This window comes from Symsagittifera roscoffensis, chromosome 2, assembly GCF_963678635.1.
Source record: "Symsagittifera roscoffensis chromosome 2, txSymRosc1.1, whole genome shotgun sequence".
In the NCBI taxonomy this organism is placed as follows: domain Eukaryota; kingdom Metazoa; phylum Xenacoelomorpha; order Acoela; family Convolutidae; genus Symsagittifera; species Symsagittifera roscoffensis.
This window is the reverse complement of record NC_087063.1, coordinates 48,108,949-48,131,621: the sequence shown is the minus strand read 5'-3', so window position 1 is coordinate 48,131,621 and position 22,673 is coordinate 48,108,949. Positions and strand designations below refer to the sequence as shown.

Genomic DNA, 22,673 nt, shown 5'->3' with positions numbered 1-22,673 from the left:
AACTTACGGGATTGTATGATTGTCTTTGATGATACCTGTGAAGAAATTTTTAATGAAAAAGATTTTGTTAAATTAGCTACAGCAGGCCGACATAAAAATGTTCATGTTATTTATGTCAAGCACAATTTATTTCAGCAAAGTAAGCAATCACGTACAATAGATTTGAATACAACTCACTTAATTTTGTTCAAATCACCTCGAGACATTCAACAAATTGATTTTTTAGGTTAGACAGTTGAATAATGCAAAATTCCTCCGTCATGCGTATCAGTTGGCAACGAAAGAAGATTTCGGTCATCTGTTGATAGACTTGGATCCCAAAACTTCAGAATGTCTTCGTTATTCGTCAAACATAGTTCCACCATCACCAACCATTTTCTATTTACCATCCTCAAAAGCAGTTATCACATCTCTTGAAAATGAAAGAGAAAGAATTATGTATATTGAAGCAAATGCTCAATAGTCGCCATTGTAGATCAATTTTGACAGGAGCTGATTCAAATTTTATTAGATTTCTTTGCGATTGTTTTGTGAATGTTTTTCTGGGACATGTTCCAACTAACAAAAGTTTCATCGAGAGTAAGAAAATACCATTTGGAAAAATTGTTGACCCTAAGTTTAGTATCCGAGAAAAACGAAAAGTTTTGGCAAACAATATTTCACTGGTTAAATCAATCGGAGAATCGTGTTACATTTACCTGAAAAACTAGAACCTCAGGCATGTATGCTGAAGAATTCATCCTCATTCCTCGAAAAACATATGCTCCAGATGAAAAAACTGCACCACAATCTCAAATCCTTCATAATCCGTTAATTAACGACAAATCATCTCAACTCAATTACATACAACGATTTCGAGAACGAAATATCAGCCGTGACTCTCCACCATCATTAAACCCAACATCTCCTATTCCTTTAACCCCTAATAATGTAGTACCAAATCTTCGAAAAAGAAATTTATCTGCACTTACTAAATTCAGTGATGATGGTGATGATGAAGCAGAAAAAAATTTTGAATCATACAATTCACTGCAGCAGACAAGCTCAAAGAGAACAGAAAAAAACGATGAAAAAAGTAATGGAAAAACCGCTGAAGTGTTTCGAAAGGTTATGGAATCCATTCAAGAGCTATTGGAAGCTAATAAATTGGAAAGGGCAAACATCGTGCTAAAGCAGTTGTTCAAAGTTGAATCCTTGACTTTAGACGTTGACGGATATGTTTTAATTCAAGGAAAACCAACACTCGTTAAAATTGAATCTTTTTTGTACGATACACAGCAAAACACAAAAAAACTTGAGGGAGTTTTTTATCCACAAATTTTGAAAGAACTGAATCTTGATCCTAGCTTAGTGTCCAACACTTATGCCAAACAGATTCTCCGCTCGCTTAAGAGCGAAGCAGCTAAGCCCTTCTCAACTTCTTCCTCCTTCGTCTCCGACGACAACCCGACAACTGAGTACTCGAAGAGATCTAAACCCTCCTCTTCGAAGACTCGATCGACAACTTTCAAACCCAAAACCAAGCAATCCGACAAAAGAAAAACCCAGAAAAAAGAATTTTTCCCCATCACCAACGACGACGATGACGACGATGATAAAAACTATGAAAGCAGTAAAGAATCGTTTGCGACGACGTCAACAAAAGAATGGAAATCCTACTATCAGTGAAGAAAAGAAACTCAAATTACTCTACACGAAAGGTCCAGCTGCATTTGGTAGCGTTAAAAATTTAACAAATGCTAGTCAACTCTCACCAAAAAAAGTTAAAAAATTTCTGAGATCTCAATCATCACATACAAAGTATGGATTGTTTCGTAAAACATATCCTCGGCTAAAAGTGATTGTTAACGATATCAACGAAATTTGGTCTCTTGACTTGGCTTATGTTGATAAATTGGCTAAATATAACCGAGGGGTACGATATTTATTAGTTGCTGTCGATTGTCTCTCTCGCTACTTACGAGTGGAACCCCTGAAGACCAAATATGCTAAAGAAACAACCGAAGCTTTCAAAAAAATGATCAAAACAAAACAACCAAAAAAAGTTTGGGTTGACAAAGGCACCGAGTTTAAAGGAGAGTTCGAAAAGTTATGTACTAAACGAGAAATCATCAAATACAATACTCACAGTGAAAAAAAATCAGCGTTTGCCGAAAGAAACATTCGATCGCTGAAAAGTATTATGTACAAATACTTGGAGTTTGAATGGACTTACAGTTATATTGAAAAATTACAAAGTTTTGTTCAAACGATTAACTCACGCGTTAATAGAGTTACAAAATTGGCTCCAAACAAGGTCACAAGAAAACATGTACCTGCTTTAGTTTCATTAATTGCAAACAGTTCATCGAAGTTGGTACAGAAACCAAAATTTTATGTTGGTGACTATGTGCGAATAGCGAAGACTGACTTGCCTTTTAGAAAAGGTTACAAGCAGATTTTTACAGACGAAGTTTTTGAAATAGTTGCCATTCCTACTGTAAACCCTCCAACATACAGTCTCATTGATGCGGAAAAGGAAGAAATCAGCGGAAAATTTTATGAAAAAGAACTTAGTTTAATTGGAAACAAAGCTGATTATAACGAAAATGGGCAGTGATGAGTTTACTGTACATTTGATTTCAACAGCATCAATGGATTATTTCCCAGACAACACTTTGGCCAGTTTTAGAATTTTTTGTAAAGAAGAAATAGCTTTAGACGGAGATTGGAGAGTTGCTCTCTCAGAAATAATTTTCCCCACAAAATTAAACAATGTTACTGATGAGGAATTTACGTACTTCAGAGCATCCGAAGTAGTAGCCAGTAAATCCAACGCTGGCAATCGGAATACAATTTCCAGACCCTACTATGGCGAAAAAGTTTTTATCAAATCAGGAGAGTACACTTTTATAGAACAATTGATTAATGAGATAAAAACAAAACTCAAAGACAAAATTCATTTTGATGCGAGTCCTCAAGAAATCACGAATAGCATGAGCATTTGGATGAACGCAAATGAAGGAATCTCATTCCCAAGTCCCCAAATACCCAGTCTGTTAGGCTACAATGAAAAACTTGATGAGAACGGTGAATATCACATTGGTTACAAAATGATACCCTCCTTCGATGCATCTTATGAGGGAAACGAACTGTACGAATCTCATTTCCCATATGACTTATCAAGTGGGACAAGTCTAATTTTTGTCTATATTGACATTATTCAATACCAAACTGTTGGTGATGCAAAGGCCCCATTGTTACGCGTCATTGATTCAAATAGACGCATCAAAAACGGTAGTGCCTGCAGCATTGAACCTAATCATCGAAAAAACTTCACTAATTTAGACTACAAAAAATTATTCACTTCATCTGTACAATCAATATCGGTACAGTTGCGCGCAGAAACTGGAAGACTAGTGCCCTTTGCAGGAACTGGTAAAGTTGTGTTGACCCTAAAATTCAAGCGCTTTGATTGAAAACCAATGGAACAATATTATGCAAAGCAAGCTTCACTTCCTCATTTCTCTGGACACTACCGACAACGCGGCAGTGGATTTGGCGCTTTGGCTGCTGGTATTGGTCGTGTTGCTATACCGTTTGCACGACGGGTTATTCTACCGGCTGCGAAAAAACTGGGCAGAGAACTTTTGATGAGTGCAGCGCCAGAACTAATTGATGTCGCTATGAAAAAGAAGTCTCCTAAACAAGCATTGAAAAACACTGTCACAAAAACTGCAAGAAAACAACTCGGTGGTGGTAGACGACGTCGTCGAAAGACACCAATGAATGGATTACGAAGAAGAAGGTCAGTAGGGGCTCGAAAAAGAAAAACAACCATTCGAAGAAAAACCAGACCAGTGAGAAGTCGAGCAGATTTTTTCTCAAACATAAAAAATGATCGCTAATTTGTTACCCAATGAAGCTACCCATAGCTCTCTGGATTTGTTTGAAAAACAACCTCTTTTGATTACTTTTGAAAACGCTTTTGATCAAAAAATTGGACCTGTCTATTCACCTAATGGACCAATGCTTGAATTTGAAATCACCGGTGACCGTAATAATTTTGTTGACCTGCAAAAAATTTATTTGGAAATACGATGCAAAGTAACGCAATCAAATGGAGCTGATCTGCGATACGACAACACTGATCCTACTGTGTCTGATTCACCGTTCCTCGTAAACAACTCCCTGTATTCCCTTTTCTCTGACTGTACCCTCTCTGCTAATGGACTCAAAATCTCAAATGCCAATAGTAATTTTGCGCATAAAAGCTTTATTGGAACAGAATTTTCTAACAGCAAAGGAGCCAAGGACTCATGGCTTAAGTGTCAGGGATATCGTTTTGAAAACAATCCCGCTGCAATAGATGCAGCTGATTTCACATCTCAACGAGAACTGGTCCGTGAATCGAGGGAAATTTGGTTCTATGGACCCGCTGGAGTTGATTTTTTCACATGTGACAAGCATTTGTTGAGCGGTGTTACCCTCAGACTTTCCTACAGACGTTCTCATGAAGACTTTCTCATTATATCGGAAGATGCTGCCAAGCATTACAAGCTGCAAATACTCGAAGCGAACCTATATGTTAGAAAAATGACTGTGACTGACCATGTGCTCTCTGCCATTGAATCAACTTTGCTCAAAACTCCTGCGAACTACCCATATCAAGAAGAAATTACAAAAACATTTCTTGCAACAGCTGGTCAGCGCAGCTGGCAACAGGAAGATATTTTTGCTCGTGAACCGGTGAGACAAATTATCATAGCATTGAACACAAATAATGCATTTCTAGGAACAAACCGAACGAATCCTTTTCATTATCAAAAATTTGGATTGGAGCAAGTTACTTTGAGACGAAATGGTTTACCAATAGCAAGTACACCAATCAGTACACAAGATCATAAACGTCTCTTCTTCAACACGCTATCAGCGCTGGGTTTGTTGCACTGCGGGCTGGGAATCACTCTGGATAACTACCAACAGCACTTTATTATGTGTTTTGATCTCACTAGCACACAGCAGGCAGCTCATGACTTCTTGCATCCAGAACTTACTAACTGCTCAGTTTCACTCGATCTTCAATTCTCAAACGCTTTGACAGCAAACCTGGAAATTTTTGTTTGGGGTATACGCTCATCCAATGTATTTATTACCTCCGACCGCAAAGTTACAAAGAACGTCCTTCCCATTTCGACAGTCTGAAAATGGATGAAACCCAGTTGCAGGACCTCATTCAGAATTGTAAACATCTGAAATATAAGTTTTTTGGAGTATTTGCAGCCGACAATTTTCCACCTCACATCCCAAACAATATCTTTATGATTGTGAACACTTCAAAATCAGATTCTCCGGGGACACATTGGATTGTGATATGCAACAGAAGAAATGTTTTATACTTCGCTGATCCTCTCGGTCTTCCTCTTTGGCAGTACACCAATCTGTATAAACGATTGAACGAGAATTTTCATCAAGTGACTGAATTGATGACAAACTTTCCCATGCAAGACTCAAACTCTACCATGTGCGGTTCTTTTTGTATTTATATTGCACATTTGATTTTTGATAAAAACTTTAATGGTGATGCTTCTGATTTTGTTTACATAACTGATCATGTTTTGAAACGTTTCCTAACTCACATGCTTACCCATTAACTAACCATTTAATATTGTTGATATATACATTTTACAATTTAATTTTGAACAATACAATCTTTTAGTAATTGAAATTTTACCCAATTGTTAACTGAATAGCAGTAATTCGAGAAGTTAGGCTTTTTATCAAAGTGAGAAAAAAAGTACAAAATCGATCTATGGGGGGACATCACCATACCAGCAACTGTTGCCTCCTTTCAGTACAATTTCCGGACGGGTTTCGAAACGCCGCCTTTCGGCTGAGAGTCGAGCGCCATGCGTTTTCCTCTACTCGGACCCCAAGAAATTTTGTTCCACTTCAATTTTATAGTAACAAGTTAGGTACAAGTCTTAGAAATGATTGCAGCAAAATTAATGGGCACTTTTGGCTTTCATCAGTGTTCTCGTTTTTCAAGATCTTTAGACACTTCAACCTTTTAGCTCTTTCAATCTTTCTATAAAATCAAAGCTTTTGTCATAGATTTCAGACGTTTATTTTTCAGTCTCCTGTAGACACGGAAAATGGAAATGTCGAAATTTTCAAGCCAATTTCATTATTTTAGAGTTTTCGGTGTTTCGTAATTTTTCCTTATTTTTTAGCTTCATTTGGCTTAAAGTAATTTTTCATTCTTATTTTGGTCATATTGATTTTTGCCTAAATAGAGGTGGCGGCCGCCGCACTTGACGAATTTTCCTTTCTTCGAGATTCAGTAATAAAACATGCATTTTTGAAGGAAATCGGTCACCGCAGGCAACAGTTAAGCTACGCTGCCAAAATCTTGTGCTTTCCTATATACCATATAGTTTGGTCGCATATAATAGGTATATAACGCCATTTTACATGTAAACAAATCAATACCCCCAAACTTTAGAAGGGAAAACATGCACCGACCAAAACCTAATTCCATTCCCGTTTCCACAACGTTCAGTGGGAATACTCAATAATATACCGAAGTTTTACATGAGGACTATTAGGTATAAAACTATACATGGTGACAATTAGGATTATTACATAGTGACCATTAGGTATAAAATTATACATGGTGACAATTAGGATTATTACATGGTGACCATTGCTGATCATTTAATACATGGTGACCATTATGATTTATACCTAATGGTCATCCATGTATGACAACCCCCCCCGATCCTAGTGCACTATATGCATACTACTGATAATTGTGTATGCCTGTATTTTTGCACTTGTGAGAGCAAGTGTCTTACAGTCGGGAGACTTTTTTCTAGAACTTTTCTTTTTCAAATCCCAAGAAATTTAACTTGTTTCATTTAAATTTTAAAATTAAGTGGCGAAGATCTGCGGTTACCCGGAAGATCTTAGTTGATTGACACTATTCCAATTGCCTGATGGCCATAGTTTAAAATTTATTGCTTGTTTATTTTTTATTGTTATAACTTTTTTCTCGCTTATTTGAAACTATCCACATAACTAATAAAAATACAAATTTCAGACAATGGCTTCTAAATCCGTTGGCAAACAAGTCATTGACTTTTTATCCAAATGTACAGACCCATTTCACACAGTGGCACATGTTGAAGCCACTTTGGCAGCTTCCAGATTTGTAAGTCTAATTGAGAATGAAGAGTGGACTGACTTGAAGAGAGGAGGTCATTACATGGTCAAGCGGAACTCTAGTTCAATCTGCATGTTCTCAGTAGGAGAGAAGTACAAACCAGGAAATGGCATCAAAATGATATCCGGTAAGCTGCTTTCTAAAATGATTTAATGAACCAGGCCAAGCTGTTCGATATGTTACCAAGGCTGCAATTTTTTTTTATTATTCTTGATCTTGAAGCATTTTTCATTGAGAAAATGTGAATATTGAGAAATGTGGCCGACCAGATTCGAAAGTTTATTGCGTACTGTAGATTTTTAAGGAGTGGGTCGTGGGTGAGTGTAAAGGTGTACAAAGTTAAAAAATGAGCAAACAAGGAACTGCTGAATTTTATTTAAAATATCATAAATACACAGGAAGTTTTCAATAATCACAGTAATAAAATTTTTTAGCATGCAATATTGATGCAAGTTGGGCAGTCGTATATGACAAAAGTTCACATTTGAGCCGCCTCTAAATCCTCATTTCCTGACAATCTTTTCTAATCTCTTGCACAGAAGAGAGCAGCAAATAGTGTGAACAAAATCACCAACCCATTGCTGAGTTGATCGTACGCGGTGTTGAGTTTGTCGTCGATGTCTCGAAAACTTCTGTAAACCGTTCTTCCTGCTAGTGGTTGTGGAGGTCTGAAGTTGCCAGTAATGTTCATGTAGCCGACATTGCGTTCTTTCACGAAGTTGTGCAGCTCGAACAACTTCTCAGCCTAGAACACTTATTATAGCGAATACATCGTCGAACCAACAATCCCTTGTTCTGGTTGCACTGAATAATTTATCGATGTGTATACAGGGCGGCGTTGAAAACGTATCATAATAATTTCACACCCTAAGTTAAATTGGATGAAAAAGTGTGAAAGTTGACATATTAACTATTTTTATGTCCACTTGATAGCATTTTAGTATCTATCTTAAGTGTAAAAGAACGAAATGATTTTCACTTACATAGCTTTTGATGATTTTTGTTTTTTTTTGTTTCACGAAAAGTCTAATCAAAGCTCTTATAGTTACACAGTGAATTCATACATATTAATACATTCATGAATGCACTTAGTTATATATGATTTTTAAATTTCAATTCAATTTCATCTGGTATAAAGTAAATTGCCCACTCCAATTACGAAAGCTAAAAGGCGCAAAAAAAATATCGACAATTTTGTCGACCTTTTTTTAAAAATTGCAGAAGCCAAACCCCCCCCCCCCCCCCAAATCACAATTATTATTATTATGTTTATTTGATTCCATTCTTATTTTGAGTTTCTGTGTTAGTATGCATTATAGTTATGTCTGAAATGAATTAAATAATACATTTTTTTATCCAAAAAGAATATGTATGTAGATGGCCCGTTGTTCCAATTTGTTCAGATTTTTGACCTTGGAAATGCAAGGTTTTCTCGAGCGTGTGATTCAAACAAGGCTAAATAGTTTTTTCTGCGGCGTAAGTTCGTTTAAGTTTTGACCACTTTTTACGTTATCATTGCAAAAAAATTGTCTTTATCATGTAACTCAAAGCAGACCTTCAAATTGAGAAACCTTGTTGATGTCAGAGAATCACCCGTTGAAAGATTTTTCGTACATCAAAAATTTAAAGGTACGTTTTCAATAAGATCATAAGGTTTTCATAAAGTGCTTTTACTAAAATAGATCATGTTTGAGAATAACTTAGTAGTTTGGCGGTTTATTACTAGATCATTGGCTCTCGGAAATGACTCAAATCGAAGTTTCTGGCCAGGGATATTTGAGCGGAGCCACTAAGTCTATTTCAGTTATTACCTGGTCACGGGAGATGTGGATGGGGTTGTTGAAGATGGTCCAGACCACAAACTCATAGCAGGGCGGGGAGGTGAGAGAACCCTGGTAGCGGTAGTACTCGGACAGGTTGTCTGAAAACAGAAAGTAATAGTATTCTTCATAATGATTGATTTCATTTGAGCCCATACAACATTTGTAAGTATTCACATCATTCTTAAGATTTAGATTATCAACAGAAGAGCATATATGAGACAATCTTTGTGAGTTCAAGCGCTATTTTAATCGAAAACATTCGTTTTATTATCAGTTTCATGATCTCCGTGTTTCGCTATTTCACTTACCCGGTAGGAGGTGTCGAATGTCTGCCTTTTTCTTCTCCTGGTTGAAGCTGTAGTTGTGTCCTGCTTCCCTAATGGCATCTGTATGTGACAGAAGATAGTCTATATATTCGTTTGGTTTTTCGGAATCGAACTGAAATGAAATTGTTTCATTTTTACTGTTTGGTTAATGTCACAGTGGTTGCAATCAGTAGTGGTAGCAGCATACCGAGTTATGTGAGATTGTCATTCAAGGAGTTCAGCAGAGCTCGGAAAGCAAAATGGCTTGCCTAAATTTTTCAACCCTATCGAAGCGTTTCTAATATTTTTTTTTGACTTTTTTTACTCAATTGGTATAGCCATAGACTTTCAAGTAGCAATAGCTATGGGCATAGCAATAGACTTTCAAATAAACCAGTATAAATTGTTCGTCCGTCGACCTGATAAACTGTTAATGCACTGACCTTGATGAAAACTGCGAACACTGCCCATGCCTCCCTGTCATAAATCTCCTCCTCAGTGCCAGGCACAAAGTCCACATTAATGAACACACAGTGCATCTAAAACAGGGCGACTCATCAGTCAATCAGAAGAATCAAGTTAGACCCTGCAAATTGTTTGCAGTTTTTTTACCAATAAGATTTATTTTCACTTATTTGTCTCGATGACTTTTTAAGTTCAGTCCACTTCCTCTGTTAACAGAAAGGCGAAGTCCACTATCAAACAGCAAAAGTTTAAAGGTCACGAAAAACGTGAATGGCTTCTAGTTTGACTTATGATTTCTTTCAGTTCATTTAAGTTCAGTCCACTTCCTTTGCTAACAGGAAGACGAAGTCCACTATCAAACAGCGAAAGTTCAAAAGTCACGAAGTACGTGAATGACTTCTAGTTTCAAAAATGGACTTTAATGTTCTGAATTACCAGCGGAACATGAAAGATTTCCTTCTCAGATTTCTCTGAATGAGATAATTTTAAGAAAAGTGCCAATCATAAACAATATGCGAAATTCAAAGAGCTTCAACGTGATCTGTATTTCTTTCGAGTTTCGAAAGTTGATAAATGCTCAAAAATTTCCTATCAATTTTTTTTCGGTTTCCTTGTTCTTCTACACGTTTTCCAACTGTCCGTTGGCTATGTTTTTTATTGACATAATAAATCACAATAGTTTATACTTCAACGAATATTTCTTGTGTATTGTTAGAAATCCAAGAAAAGTTTGACGAATGTTTCAACTTTGAAGCAAAATTAAAGACCTTTGAATGGAAGAAATTGCATAATGAATGAGTATTAATAATTTGGGCTTGCAATAGTGTAGGGTGTTATTGGGACTTGCCTCTGCGTCGTACTGTTTTCCGTTGAGCCAGTGTTCGGAGCCTGGCTTTTCTATGTCCTCTCCCCAGTGGAAGTGACACTGTTTGAGGTAGAACTCGTGTGTCAGGTGGGCTCCGTGCATCCTAATGTGGTTGTCCTTGAACACCAGCTCCACTGGAACAACATCTCAAATATTAATTAGTCTCTTCCTGTTGCTATGCTATTTTATTGCAATGCCAAGCTCTGATTTAAATGCTCTGCACACAAAATGACGAATTATGAAAGAAACACCGGAATTGTTTTGTTGGTTATTTTACTCATTTGTTGTATGATATGGTATTTCAGATTTTATTATATAAAAGTATAGTTTTCGGACGATACTGAGTGTTCTTTTAGCGTTACATATTGATTCATGCCAGCTATAATGAAAATCTGTGATAATAAATCTCCAATAGAATGGATAAGTTCTGTTTTTTATTCGTAGAAGAAATGTAAGTTGTCAAGGTTTGCCCTAATTATCCTTTTTGTGGACTTTTCTCGTTGTTATAGACCTGGTATTTTTTCCTGGTGTTTACCCTTGCGATAAGCAAGGGTATTGCCATCGGGTACTAGACTTGTTTTTCCCGTAAATAACTTTTAGGCACAGAATGGTCAAATGTGTAGGAATGGTAAATTTCAGACTTTTTCAATTTCTCGAAAATTCAAATACAACCACCTTCATTTAGCTAGTAAATAGGTATAGTCTGTTTCCGGTATTAGCTTTTTTCAAATAATTTTCTTGAAAAAAATGTTCGAACTTTTTCGTATTCGTGGTTTTCGTGGTTTTCGTCTTTGGTTCCGTCGGTTCATTTCCCGTTTTCTTTGAAATAAATTTGTTTTTTTTTGTGTTTTTTTTTCGGCTGTTTTGTTAAGCATGCTTTTGAAATTGATGTTGGTAAGCATGAATTTATTTTTTGATTTGGAAATTGAAGTTTGTAACCTGTCATTTTACCAAGTCTGATTTTAAATAATTTTGTTTTTTATCCATATATTTTTTTTCGGTTAAACGGGTTCGGTTTGTTTTATGGCATAATGAAAATATGTTTGCTTCGAGGGCGGAAGTTTCTGTTCGACAAAATCAGGTTTTATTACACTTGCCAGAGCAAGTGTCTGGAAATCGGGAACAAGACTTTTTCAGTAGCTAACTTTTACACGTTTCAACTTTTCTTCAACTTGCTTTTTTAATGAAGCTTCGCAACCACCAGGTTCCTTCCCACTTGGCCTAGAGTGAACGCCGTCGCCTTTGTAGCCTAAGGTCTGGGGTTTGACTCTCGGCTGGACCTTGTTTTTTTCAGTGTGTGGTTTCGGAAAATCGGTGAAAATTGAACTGTTCCCTTATTCTGAAGTTTTGTCGGCTTAGTTGTCACATCACACATCTTTTTTGTCCTGTAAGCAAATTTCATTGCAAGTGCAAGTGTTGTTCTTTGAAGGTTCAGGGAGGTGGACTTGAAAATTTTTAATTTGATTTAATTATTTTTTTGGCGCAACAGTTGTCTGCTCAAAGATCGTCGGCTTAATTGCCACATCTCTGGTTTTTCTTTTTTTTTGTGCTTTGGGCGACTTCCTTTGTAGTTGAAAGTGCAAATGGTGTTCATTCTAGTCTCAGGTGGGTCTTAAAACTGTAAAGATGTTTAATGAAGGCGTTTTTTTTCTGCTCAACTTGTGTCTGCTCAAAGATTGTCGGCTGATTCCTCTTCGTAAGCTGTGATTGTTGCTAATTTAATCCTGTCATGTTAGCCTAGCTTGAACTTCTATCGAGACATACGAAAATATAATTTTTGCTTGAACTAGTTTTTTTCAACGTTTCCATTTTTTCGCCTCTTTTCGTTCTTTTTATGTTTTTGGTAAATCGCAAGTGGTGTTAAGCTCCACTTCGCCTTTATGTGTAATGATGTACTCACTGGTGTGGCCGTTGTTCTCCAACATGAGTACTGAAGTGGGAACATACTCCCACCCTCCATGCAACACAGGTGCAGAAAGCACACGATCATACACCGTCTCTGCCTCCTCTATCTTGATGGGCGACTGGTCGTGGTTGTCCGCACACCTCGCATACATCTTGCCCCACTCCGAGGGATCTGCAAGCATATGAATGTATTATAAAACATGATCAAAATATTAATTTTATAACCAAATCAACCAAGTGATCGTTCTGTTCTTCGATTGGTTTATCTTGAATTCTTATATTATATTATTGCCAATGTGTTTTAAGTTTTTGTTACGCTTGCGATTGGCAAGCGTTATCAAACTGGAATATAGACTATTTTCGGGTTAACAACTTGTTTAACAGAATCAAATAAATCTATTGTATCTTGGCTCATAATTAATTCAAACTTTATGCATTCCAGGCCAACTTAGCCTGGAGGTAACCAATACGCCTGGGACGGATATAAAATTGTCCGCTAATTACGTGTCTGCTTATCTGTTGCCGGCATAGTTGTCACATCTTGACATCGTTTCCTTTTGCTGCTCGCATTTTTTAATGTTGCTGTTAGTGTTTGGTTTAATCCCCCTTTTTGTAATTTCACTTACTTTGACTTTGTATTTCTTTCTTTTTTTTTGTTTCGCTAAAAATCATTCCTCGGCAAATTATTTCGGCCTATTTTTTAATCGGCTTCGTGACATACTTTTGTTTCGTTTATAGGAAAACGCAATTTTAACACTCCCTTCGCTCTTTGCAAATTAGTTGTATGTTTACAATCGGTGTGTTGATTTTTTCTATTATGGAAAATTATTTCCAAATTAATTGGAAACATCTTAGTTTTTTTTCAGAAACTCCTACAGATTTTCAAAAAAGGGGTAGCAATTGAAAGACCGCCTATTTCACTGTGTGGCTGCATACTCCCGTAGAGTCTCCTTTTACTTGAACCCTCTATACCAAGCCTTCGAAAAAGTCTGTGGGGGAAATATTTGACTCATATTTTTGATTTGTTTTTAGTTTTATTGAAAACTACACCTCTCAAGTATGAATTTTTGCTTTCAATGAACAGAACGGTTTTGAAAAGCTTCCTGCATGAGAGGCTACGCCCAAGTTTTTTCTAACAATGTTATGGCCCTCGGATAGTAAAATTTTTGATTTTTGAGTTTTGTGAATTTTTTTTTCTCGAAAACTAACCTCTCATATTTGATACTGTGGGTTCAATGAAAATAACGGTTACTGGGAAACTCCCGTGCATTAGCGGCCACTCACAAAGTGTTCTACTCAAAAAAATTCTTGATGTGAGTTTTCGATTTTTCGACCGTTTTTTAAACTTTTTTAATCTTCTCGAAAACTAGCCTGCCATATCTGAAATTTTAGGTTCAAAAAAGGGTTGTGGGAAACTCATTTGCTTATGGAATTATACCTTAATTTTTTGACACCAAAAATATTGGCTCTCGAAAAATTCACAAATTTGAATTTTTGACAGTTTTTTTTTTAGCTTTTGACCTTTCTCGAGAACTATCCTCTCGAACTATCTAAGATTTTGGGTTCAATCGAAATTTTTGGTTGCGTGAATCCCTTCTGCATAAGCGGCTACGCCCTGTTTTTTACACAAAAAGCTATGATTCTCGGATTTTTTAACAGTTTTTTGAACTTTTTTCGCTAACTATCCTGTGCCAAATCTCAGCCTACCTTTATAACTGGCTATGCCCAGTTTGTTTTAGAAAAAAGTTAAGGCCTTCAAACAAGTCGATGTTTTGAAACTTTGACAGTTTTTTGGAAACTTTTTGCTTTACGTGAAAACTACTGTGCCAATTCTCAGGTTTTGGGAATCTTCTCTGCTTATGCGGCCACAACCTGCTCTTTTTGCAGAAAAATGTGGATTTGGAAATCCGTTCGCTAGAACTTTTGACCGTTGTGTAGAAACTTTTTTAATTTTCTTTTAATTTACAATTTTTAATCTTTAAATCAAATCTGAGATGAAAAATTCAATTGAAAGAAGCTGTTGCGATATTGTTTCATGCAGAAGCGGCGACTTCTTAATTTTTTGTAAGAGAAATGTTATCTCCTTTGGATAATTGATTATCTCAAAGTTTTTTACTCTTATTTCTTAATATAGTAGAGAAACAACTAAGGTTTCGGGTAAAGTCCAATTTTCGAAATCACATTTTTCGTGCAGCACCAGTATAGCCAATTCATTTTTCTATTCGCATCAGTATTTGTATGTTTGTGTTGTATCGCAAGTGGTGCGAAGCTCCGCTTCGCCTTTGTGAAAATTGTCCATTCGTTTGCAAGAATTTGTCAATAATTTGATTAGGTTGAGCCATTGAATACCTAGAGACCTATGCATGAGACCATTTCATTGGCGAATCTAGGTTTTCTTGAGGTGAGTTTTCTAGTTGCTGCAAAAAGATTGAATTGGTGACTCTTCGGGTGGTCAGAGGGTCGAATGCCTGATAAATACCCCATTCAATCTGCCTTTGGACGATATAAATATGGGTACAAGTATGAAAGTAAAGTTCCTATAAAAAGCAAGTATGAAAGATGGGTAAATCATAAAAAAGTGTTTCCGAAGTTTTAAAAAGTTTCTTCTTCTACTCACATGAGTTTTAGGGGCTAAAAATGTTAGGGACCCATACTTGTACATACATATGAATATTATCAATAGCCGCCAAACAAACGCTTCATGGGTCTCGAGTTTGCTTTAGCAACAAATCTTCTAATGTCAGTTGAAGTTTGATCTTACCTCGGATGTGGTATCCGTACCAGTTCTCCTGAAGACATCCGACGTTCAAAATTATACAGGCCACCAAAGTTGCAACAAATTGAGAATCGACCGAAGAGTCCATTGCAAATCTCTGCTCCAAGGACAACAAGGCTGAATTTCAGGCTACGATAATAGATATTTACTTCTTTCAAGAGCCGAGATTCTTTTCTATGTCAAGTTATGTAGAAACACTTATTGACAGCTAATGTAAACGGGGGTGACAAACCCTAAACACATTTACTAGCTCTTTAATAAATAAGAATAAGCCTGAATATATTTCGGCCTTGAAATGCTATTTAAAGAAGTTAGTAGGTCGGATTGATATGTTATTGTTCTAAGCAACCACGCCGAAAGCAACTGCGTTTGCAGAAGGAAATTATTTAAATGCCAGTCTTAATCTAGACTGATTCTTATTGTAAATTGAGGCTACTAAGCGTAGACTCAACGGAAGGTAAAAGAGGCTTGCTGTTACATTTAACAAGTCAGAAAAATAGGTGCCCGCAAGAACAAGCGTTTTTTTATGAATGAATTATGCGTCAGTTGTATAACGCTAGTCTGCTAAAAGAGTCTCAGTTTTCCCTTCTTTTGCTCAAAGATAGTGCTTAAAACAGGTCGCCCACGTAAAGGTACTCTCGTTCAGAAATGCAGCCTCGCCATTTTTAATGAGTCCTATTTAAAAAGCCCTTGTTTAAAAATGTAGTCCGTCAGACCACGTGAAATGTACTTCCAGCGGATAAAAACAAAAGGAAACGCTTCGGGTCGATGGAAGCAGAAGAAAAATTTATAATGGAAATTTTCTATATAAGGTTATCAACAGAAGGCAGTTGTCATAAGTATCATTTCAAAAGAAAAATTTTGAAAGAGTAAAAAGCGTTTTAAAGAAAAAAAAGTTGCCATAATTATCAATTCACTTGCAAAACTCGGAAATTGCCCAAAACATTTTAAGTAAAAAACTCTGATTAGTTTCCTGTTTGAATTTTAAAATATATCTAATAACGTTAATTTTAATAATCTGGGAACACAGAAGATATTTTGGGACCATTTTTTTAAGTACCCCTGTAAATTGAGACAGAATAGGGGAGGGGTTGATGATTTCTGAATTGAAGTCTGCAGATTGTGAATTCAAATGAGCTCAGGTGGAGTTTAATTACGCGAAGGGAAATCGCTCCAAAAGTATAAGTTTCCCTAGGGTATCTAAATGGAGTTATAATTTGCCCAATGCAGCGGAAAAATGGCAGTTTGAAATATGTTCTTACGACGCGCTTTGAGGTCCAACTCAAAGTCTCTTTGATGCATATTTGTTTGATACGCTTTTTAAAAAAATAGAGAGAATCGTTCTTTTAAATGGAAAATGACTTCATGACTGAGAAATAAAATAACCGAATGAAGTTTCTTTCTGCTTTTTAACATAACTCGATGGCCTTCTAAAATTCGATTTTTTTGTGGAAACTATATTGTTTTCATGTCAAAACGTAATGTCATTGGAGGTTTAGAATTTCCTTTGTGCCATGTTACACAAGGGTATTGCAATCGTGTACTTCACTTTTTTCCCGTAAATAACTTTGTTCACAGGACTCATTGACTCTTGGTGGTACCTTGGTTCATGACGAATTCAAATTTATCACTGTATGGTATCCAGCATGGAGGTAACAAATACGTTTGGAAGGCAAAGGTACCGGGTACGAATCTGACCAGGGCCTGTTTTTTCAAAAGGTAAAAGTTCCAGTTTAAATTTTTTCGGCCTATTGTTTGTCGACTTAGTTGCCAGATCTAAGAAACGTTTTGATGCAAACAAGTTTCTCTGTAATTGCTTCAATTTTAGAAATCCGGCGGAATCGAAATTTGCTTTGTACATAGGATGCGATTTTACCAACTCGATTTGTTAAATTCTCGTGTTTCCAGTTCTTTTTCGAATTAATCGGTTTCAGTTTTTTAATATCTACTAGTGGCCCCTTATTGCATCGTTTGATGACCGAAAAACGTTTTCGTGTGCGTGTGTATTGTGAGGGGAAGGGGGACTCAAAATTTTAGATTTTTTGAATTTTTTTCGTCGTGAAGGGCTTCTGCTGAAGTTTTTTTGTTTCCGCTTGGTAAGTTTCGTTCCGATGCTTATTTTGCATTTTTTGTCTTGGCATCTTTTGTTTTCAAAACTATCTGTATTCATTTTGATAGATTGGTTGTATATATAGGTATAAAACATCGATATTCCTTTTTCGCTTATGATTTTTCGGCTTTCGATTTAGCTCCGGTTTCGTTTCCGAATTGTATATACCACTTTGATTTTGGTACCTATATGGCATTCTTGGATACTATTTGGCAGAACATGTATATTTTGCAATAAGATTTTGCTGAAAAATTTTGATGATTTTCATCTAATTGGCTGTCGGCTTTAATTCTGTCTGCTTAATTACTTAATATTTTGTTTCCTACAATTTTCCGATATTATTCATGAGATCCTTAAGATTTTGGTCCCAATTTTAAATTTTTGAATTCCCAAATTCAACCCCACTTGGGACTCTTTAAAAATTTTTTGTTTCTAACTGTTTCTTCTACGGTTACATTTCTCAAGTCCTCTTTGATAGCTCTTGAGTGCCTTTCTGTTTTATTCTTATAAATGTTGTATCGCAAGTGATGCAAAGCTCAGCTTCGTCTCTGCGCCAATAAAATTCATTTTGAGGTCTTACCTCTTGAGATTTAATAAACAAGATACTCTCACTGCCAATAAACATTAGAGTTGAATTAATACAGCCAATTTCTTCAATAAATTTAACCCATCTTCAAAATCTGAGTTTCACCCATCAGAGAAATCACTTGAAAGGCACAAATTCTCAGAAACATCAAAAGATTTGCCGTGCCTCAAAAACTAATGATAACTTATTATTGCGTTTTCAATGTTTTTTATTTTCAATGTTTTCTCGACTGCAAATTACTGTGATGAATTATTGATCAATAAAAAATGTTGCTTATGGTAATTTCTGTTTTAGCACACACTGACTCTCCCTGTCTCAAATTGAAACCAGCTTCTAAGAAATCAAACGAAGGGTTCCAGCAAGTTGGAGTCCAACTTTATGGAGGGGGTATTTGGCACACCTGGTTTGACAGAGACCTATCTATGTCCGGTAGAGTAATCCTAAAGGCAGAAGGACACATTCTGGAAGAAAAGTTAGTCAAGTTTGAGAAACCGCTGCTGAACGTGCCAAATATCTGTATTCATTTGGACCGCGAATACCACAAGAAGTTCTCACCCAATTTGGAGAAGCATGTGGTTCCGATCATAGCTGCTGTGGAAAAACATGAATTGATCCAAGGCTCGAAAGGTTAGCCAGCGACCAATCAACTGTTAAATTTCGTGGTATATACTTTGGTTGATTTGATTTGTTTGGCATCGAACGCCTGAAATAATTATTATCGCTTCAGGGTGAAAGCGGAATATGAGAAATTTTCCAGGACAACTGAGCAGAGATTCAGAACATGAATCGCTTATACACAGAATGAAAGTTTCTGACTATTGAAGCGTTGTTTTTCATTTTTATTTGGCTTTTTGTTTAATGGGACAGGTAAAGGTTTAGGAGATTGTTAAAATATCTTCAACATGAAAAAATAAATTGGAAAATATTTTTGAGTTCATACAGTGCTGATTTAAATTATCCGGACAAAACGAACAGAACTTGAGGTTTCAAACGCGTTTTTCTCAAATTGGGTTAAGATTAGACAAAAAGTGAAGAGAACAGAAGTTGCTTAGAATTTCCTCAGAATTAATATGGTTTAATTTTTTCTCCGAAAATCTCAACCAAAATTTTACCCCAAAAATGGGTCATTTTGGCTTTTTTCAATTATTCAAGAATTACGCTGAAAATACTTTGTTAATTGATAAGAAAATTATATCACAAGAAGCGTTTTACTCAGCCCAACAAAGTTTAAGAAGGGTTAAATCTCCAAAAAGTAGAATAAGAGAAAAATTTTTTACTTGATAGTCAATAAATGTGGTTTTTACTATATAAAACCCAGTACCTCTGTTTAAAAACAAATTTGAAACAATTTGCGCAAACTTTTGGAGATTTGACCCTTCTTAAATGTTGTTGGGCTGTGTAAGGCGCTTCTTGTGATATAATTTTCTTATCAAATAACAAAGTATTTTCAGCGTAATTCTTGAATAATTAAAAAAAGCCAAAATGACCCATTTTTGGGGTAAAATTTCGGAGATTTTCGGAGAAAAAATTACACCATATTAATCCTGAGGAATTTCTAAGCAACTTTTGTTCTCTTCATTTTTTGTCTAATCTTAACCCAATTTGAAAAAAACCTGTTTGAAAAACTTAAGGTTTGTTCATTTTGTCCAGATAATTTAAATCAGCACTGTATCAAAGCAGTGGTGTGCACAAGAGTTTACCGACGGAGCGGTTTTTTTTTTTCAAAAAAGTCTCCCTTTTTTAAAGGTCAATCGTATCGAATTTTCTAGCTCTTCTGCAAAGCTAGAATAAATATATTTAGCAAAGTTTTCTCCTTAAATAGAAAAGACATTTTTGTGGCACTATTTCAAAATAAAAATATATTTTGCCGTTTTAAGAATTTTTATGCATTGGTCGACCAAAAATGGGTACCATAAAATGGCATCAAAACGTATGGCAAACCGCGGTATGCTACTGTTTCAAAGTTATTTCCAGATTCGGAACATTCGTCGTTTGTCAATCAAACCAGTCCAGTTGTGGTTGAACTCTTGAAGAAAGAATTGAGCCTAGAAGACGTGAACTCAATAGTGGATTTTGAACTAGCTCTCTACGATCACCAGAAACCATGTTTGGGTGGAGCGAACGATGAGTTCATTTTCTCTGCCAGATTGGACAACCTTCTCTCCTGCTACATTTCAACTTATGCCTTAATAGGCAAGTGAACCTCTCACGAAACACTTTAGAAACATGGGTGTAAACTCCGCTAATAGCCATATCCATCGGATTGTAAAATTATATCTATTCTATTAGCCCAGGGGCGGATCTAGGATTTTCTCGAGGGATGGGGCGAATTTTCTTAGAGTTCAAAAATTTGTCGATTTTTATCTTTTTTTTTTTAGGTTGACCAAATCGATTTTCGAGCTCACCCAAAGCCCTAAAAAGACCGTTTTGACCAAAATTTTTGCACCGCAGTTGCATTTTAATTGCGTTTTTTCGACAAGCGTTCTTAAACCACCCCCCCCCCCCCCCCCCACTCCCGCCAAAAAAAGTAGTATATATTGGCGCCTTTAGAAAAATTTGAAGGTTAGTCAGCCAAAATGGAGGTCTTAAAATAGTACCAAAGGGGGACCCTTTGGGTAGTCAGGCGGTCGAATCCCTGAGGGGAAGAGGCATGTCCCCCCCCTCTTATCCGCTACTGCATTAGCCACAGTGATTTTCAACTCAGACATGAAGCTCATTCAAGGATTTCAGTCTGCAATAATTCGTTCTATGATTTCAAAATTTACTTGAAGTAACTATTGAAGTACCAGCAAGACTTTTTACTTTTTTGATCGCAGATCAATTAATGAAAACTATTTATGAAAACGGAAAATTAGTTTACTGGCTAGAAGTTATGTTCTGTTTAGACTCTTCAGGCTCTTTGAAAGATGAAGACAAAATTAGAATGGCGTTTCTCTACGATAACGAGGAAGTGGGATCTTTGTCTTATCAGGGTGCTGACTCCAGATTCACAGAGTCCATCATCAGGAGAGTAACAGAGGTTCTCAACTTGCAGCAGTCGGAAAGACCAAGCAATGAATTGTTCGAAAGGACGCTTGCCAGCTCCTTCCATATATCTATGGATGTGGCACATTACGTACATCCGAACTACCCTGAAAAACATGAAGATAACATGAAACCAAAACTAGGCGGCGGACCGGTGCAAAAAATAAACTGCAACCAACGTTATGCGTCATCGAGTCGAAGTTTGGCGGTGCTGAAATCAGTCGCAGAAAGCGAGCAAAATGGAACAAATAAAGTTCCGTTGCAAACATTAGCTGTTCGTAATGATTCGCCTTGTGGGACGACTGTCGGACCGATTCTGGCGGCAAAACTGGGAATAGAAACGGTTGATATGGGAGTTGGATGTCTGTCGATGCATTCGATCAGGGAAACTGGTTATGTTGACGATGTCAATCACGGACTGAATCTGATCACTAAGTACTTCAATAATGCCTTGCCTGTGTTCAAGTGATTATGCAAATTTTAAACGAGTATCAATGTAACTAGATACTAGAACTGCTTTATAATGTACATAGCTTCAAGCAATCTGTAGTTTTTGTCTACTTTTTCAATTGCTAATTTAAGATTAATAGCAATATTTCTTATGGGCGATGAATGCAAAGCGAGATTTAAATTTTTAATCAAGTCCAAACAAGAAAATCAAACAATTAATTATACTAAACAACTTTTGACAATCAATTTATTCTAAGGTTCCGCGAAATTGAACATTTTGTCGTAACATGAAAAGATTATTCCTTGAAAATGTAACCAACAAGCTGCATATTCAATTATATGTAGTTACTGTTTTGGACATGCAAAAAATTTCGTTTTGTTCACAGGATGGTTAAAAAAGGTGATCATCTCCAGTTCTGTAGTTTCTTAAACTAACGGAACGGACTGCTACTACTACTATTACTACTACTACTACTACTACTACTACTACTACTACTACTACTACTTCTACTACTACTACTACTACTACTAAAAGACTTAAATTCCCTTGCTGTAATTACAAGGCATTAAACAAATTAAAATAAAATATTTACAATCTACAGTTTGAACAAATGCATTTAAGATACCATGAGCAGGAGTTTTCAAATGCAAAAAGTTTTATTCTTTCAGTTAGATGTATCCTGATTTGAGATTTGACTCTTGGACACAGTCGGAGGCGAAAATAAACTGATTTCGGTCTTCTTCGTAATGTAATTGCTGGAACGTGTTATTCGTTGAAAGAAAGAACCATCGGTAATACGTTTGAAGCTTCGATGATTCCATAAAAAGAAGGGTCGTAGCTCGGGTTTTCCAGATACTCGCTTGTAGTCCAAACTCAGAAATCGAAACGGGTCCAAGTCATAGTCGCGGTGAAGAAGCTTGTTGAAAAAACACAGGTCATAGAATATAATATAGTAGGATATTGGTAGGCATCGGGTCGTCTTCAAGTTCATTAAGTGGTCTTGACAGCGCGTTGTCCATCTCAATGCCCTTTTGTGAAAAGTCTCCATTTTGCGTAAACAACACAGAGATGGCGACCAAACTTGGTTAGCATATAACAAACTTGGTAACACGCATAACTTATAGAACTTTGCACGGACAGCAATAGGGCATGGATAGGG

The 22,673-nt window shown here is 36.4% G+C and overlaps 2 protein-coding genes across 2 annotated transcripts; one reads left to right on the top strand and one right to left on the bottom strand.

The window, feature by feature from the left end:
* The first annotated feature begins 7,085 nt into the window (after positions 1 to 7,085).
* Positions 7,086 to 21,656, top strand: LOC134839167 (uncharacterized). Its single transcript, XM_063854627.1, has 4 exons — positions 7,086 to 7,331; positions 18,334 to 18,666; positions 20,014 to 20,232; positions 20,925 to 21,656. Exons 1-4 carry the CDS (start codon positions 7,247 to 7,249, stop codon positions 21,530 to 21,532), a joined length of 1,245 nt encoding a protein of 414 aa, XP_063710697.1. The 5' UTR covers positions 7,086 to 7,246; the 3' UTR covers positions 21,533 to 21,656.
* On the bottom strand, positions 7,558 to 18,321 carry LOC134839168 (carbonic anhydrase 13-like). Its single transcript, XM_063854628.1, has 8 exons — positions 18,034 to 18,321; positions 15,329 to 15,576; positions 12,563 to 12,739; positions 10,645 to 10,796; positions 9,776 to 9,871; positions 9,336 to 9,465; positions 9,016 to 9,125; positions 7,558 to 7,949 (listed from the first exon to the last, which is right to left on the bottom strand). Exons 2-8 carry the CDS (start codon positions 15,429 to 15,431, stop codon positions 7,728 to 7,730), a joined length of 990 nt encoding a protein of 329 aa, XP_063710698.1. The 5' UTR covers positions 15,432 to 15,576; positions 18,034 to 18,321; the 3' UTR covers positions 7,558 to 7,727.
* Positions 21,657 to 22,673: the final 1,017 nt, after the last annotated feature.

Coding starts and splice junctions, on each gene's coding strand:
- LOC134839168 (XM_063854628.1), bottom strand. CDS start 15,431: ATGGACTCTTCGGTCGATTCTCAATTTGTTGCAACTTTGGTGGCCTGT. Junction 9,126..9,335: donor CATTCGACACCTCCTACCGG/GTAAGTGAAATA, acceptor TTCTGTTTTCAG/ACAACCTGTCCGAGTACTAC. Junction 7,950..9,015: donor TCCACATCTCCCGTGACCAG/GTAATAACTGAA, acceptor TAAGTGTTCTAG/GCTGAGAAGTTGTTCGAGCT.
- LOC134839167 (XM_063854627.1), top strand. CDS start 7,247: ATGGTCAAGCGGAACTCTAGTTCAATCTGCATGTTCTCAGTAGGAGAG. Junction 7,332..18,333: donor TGGCATCAAAATGATATCCG/GTAAGCTGCTTT, acceptor TTTCTGTTTTAG/CACACACTGACTCTCCCTGT. Junction 20,233..20,924: donor TTCAACTTATGCCTTAATAG/GCAAGTGAACCT, acceptor TGTTCTGTTTAG/ACTCTTCAGGCTCTTTGAAA.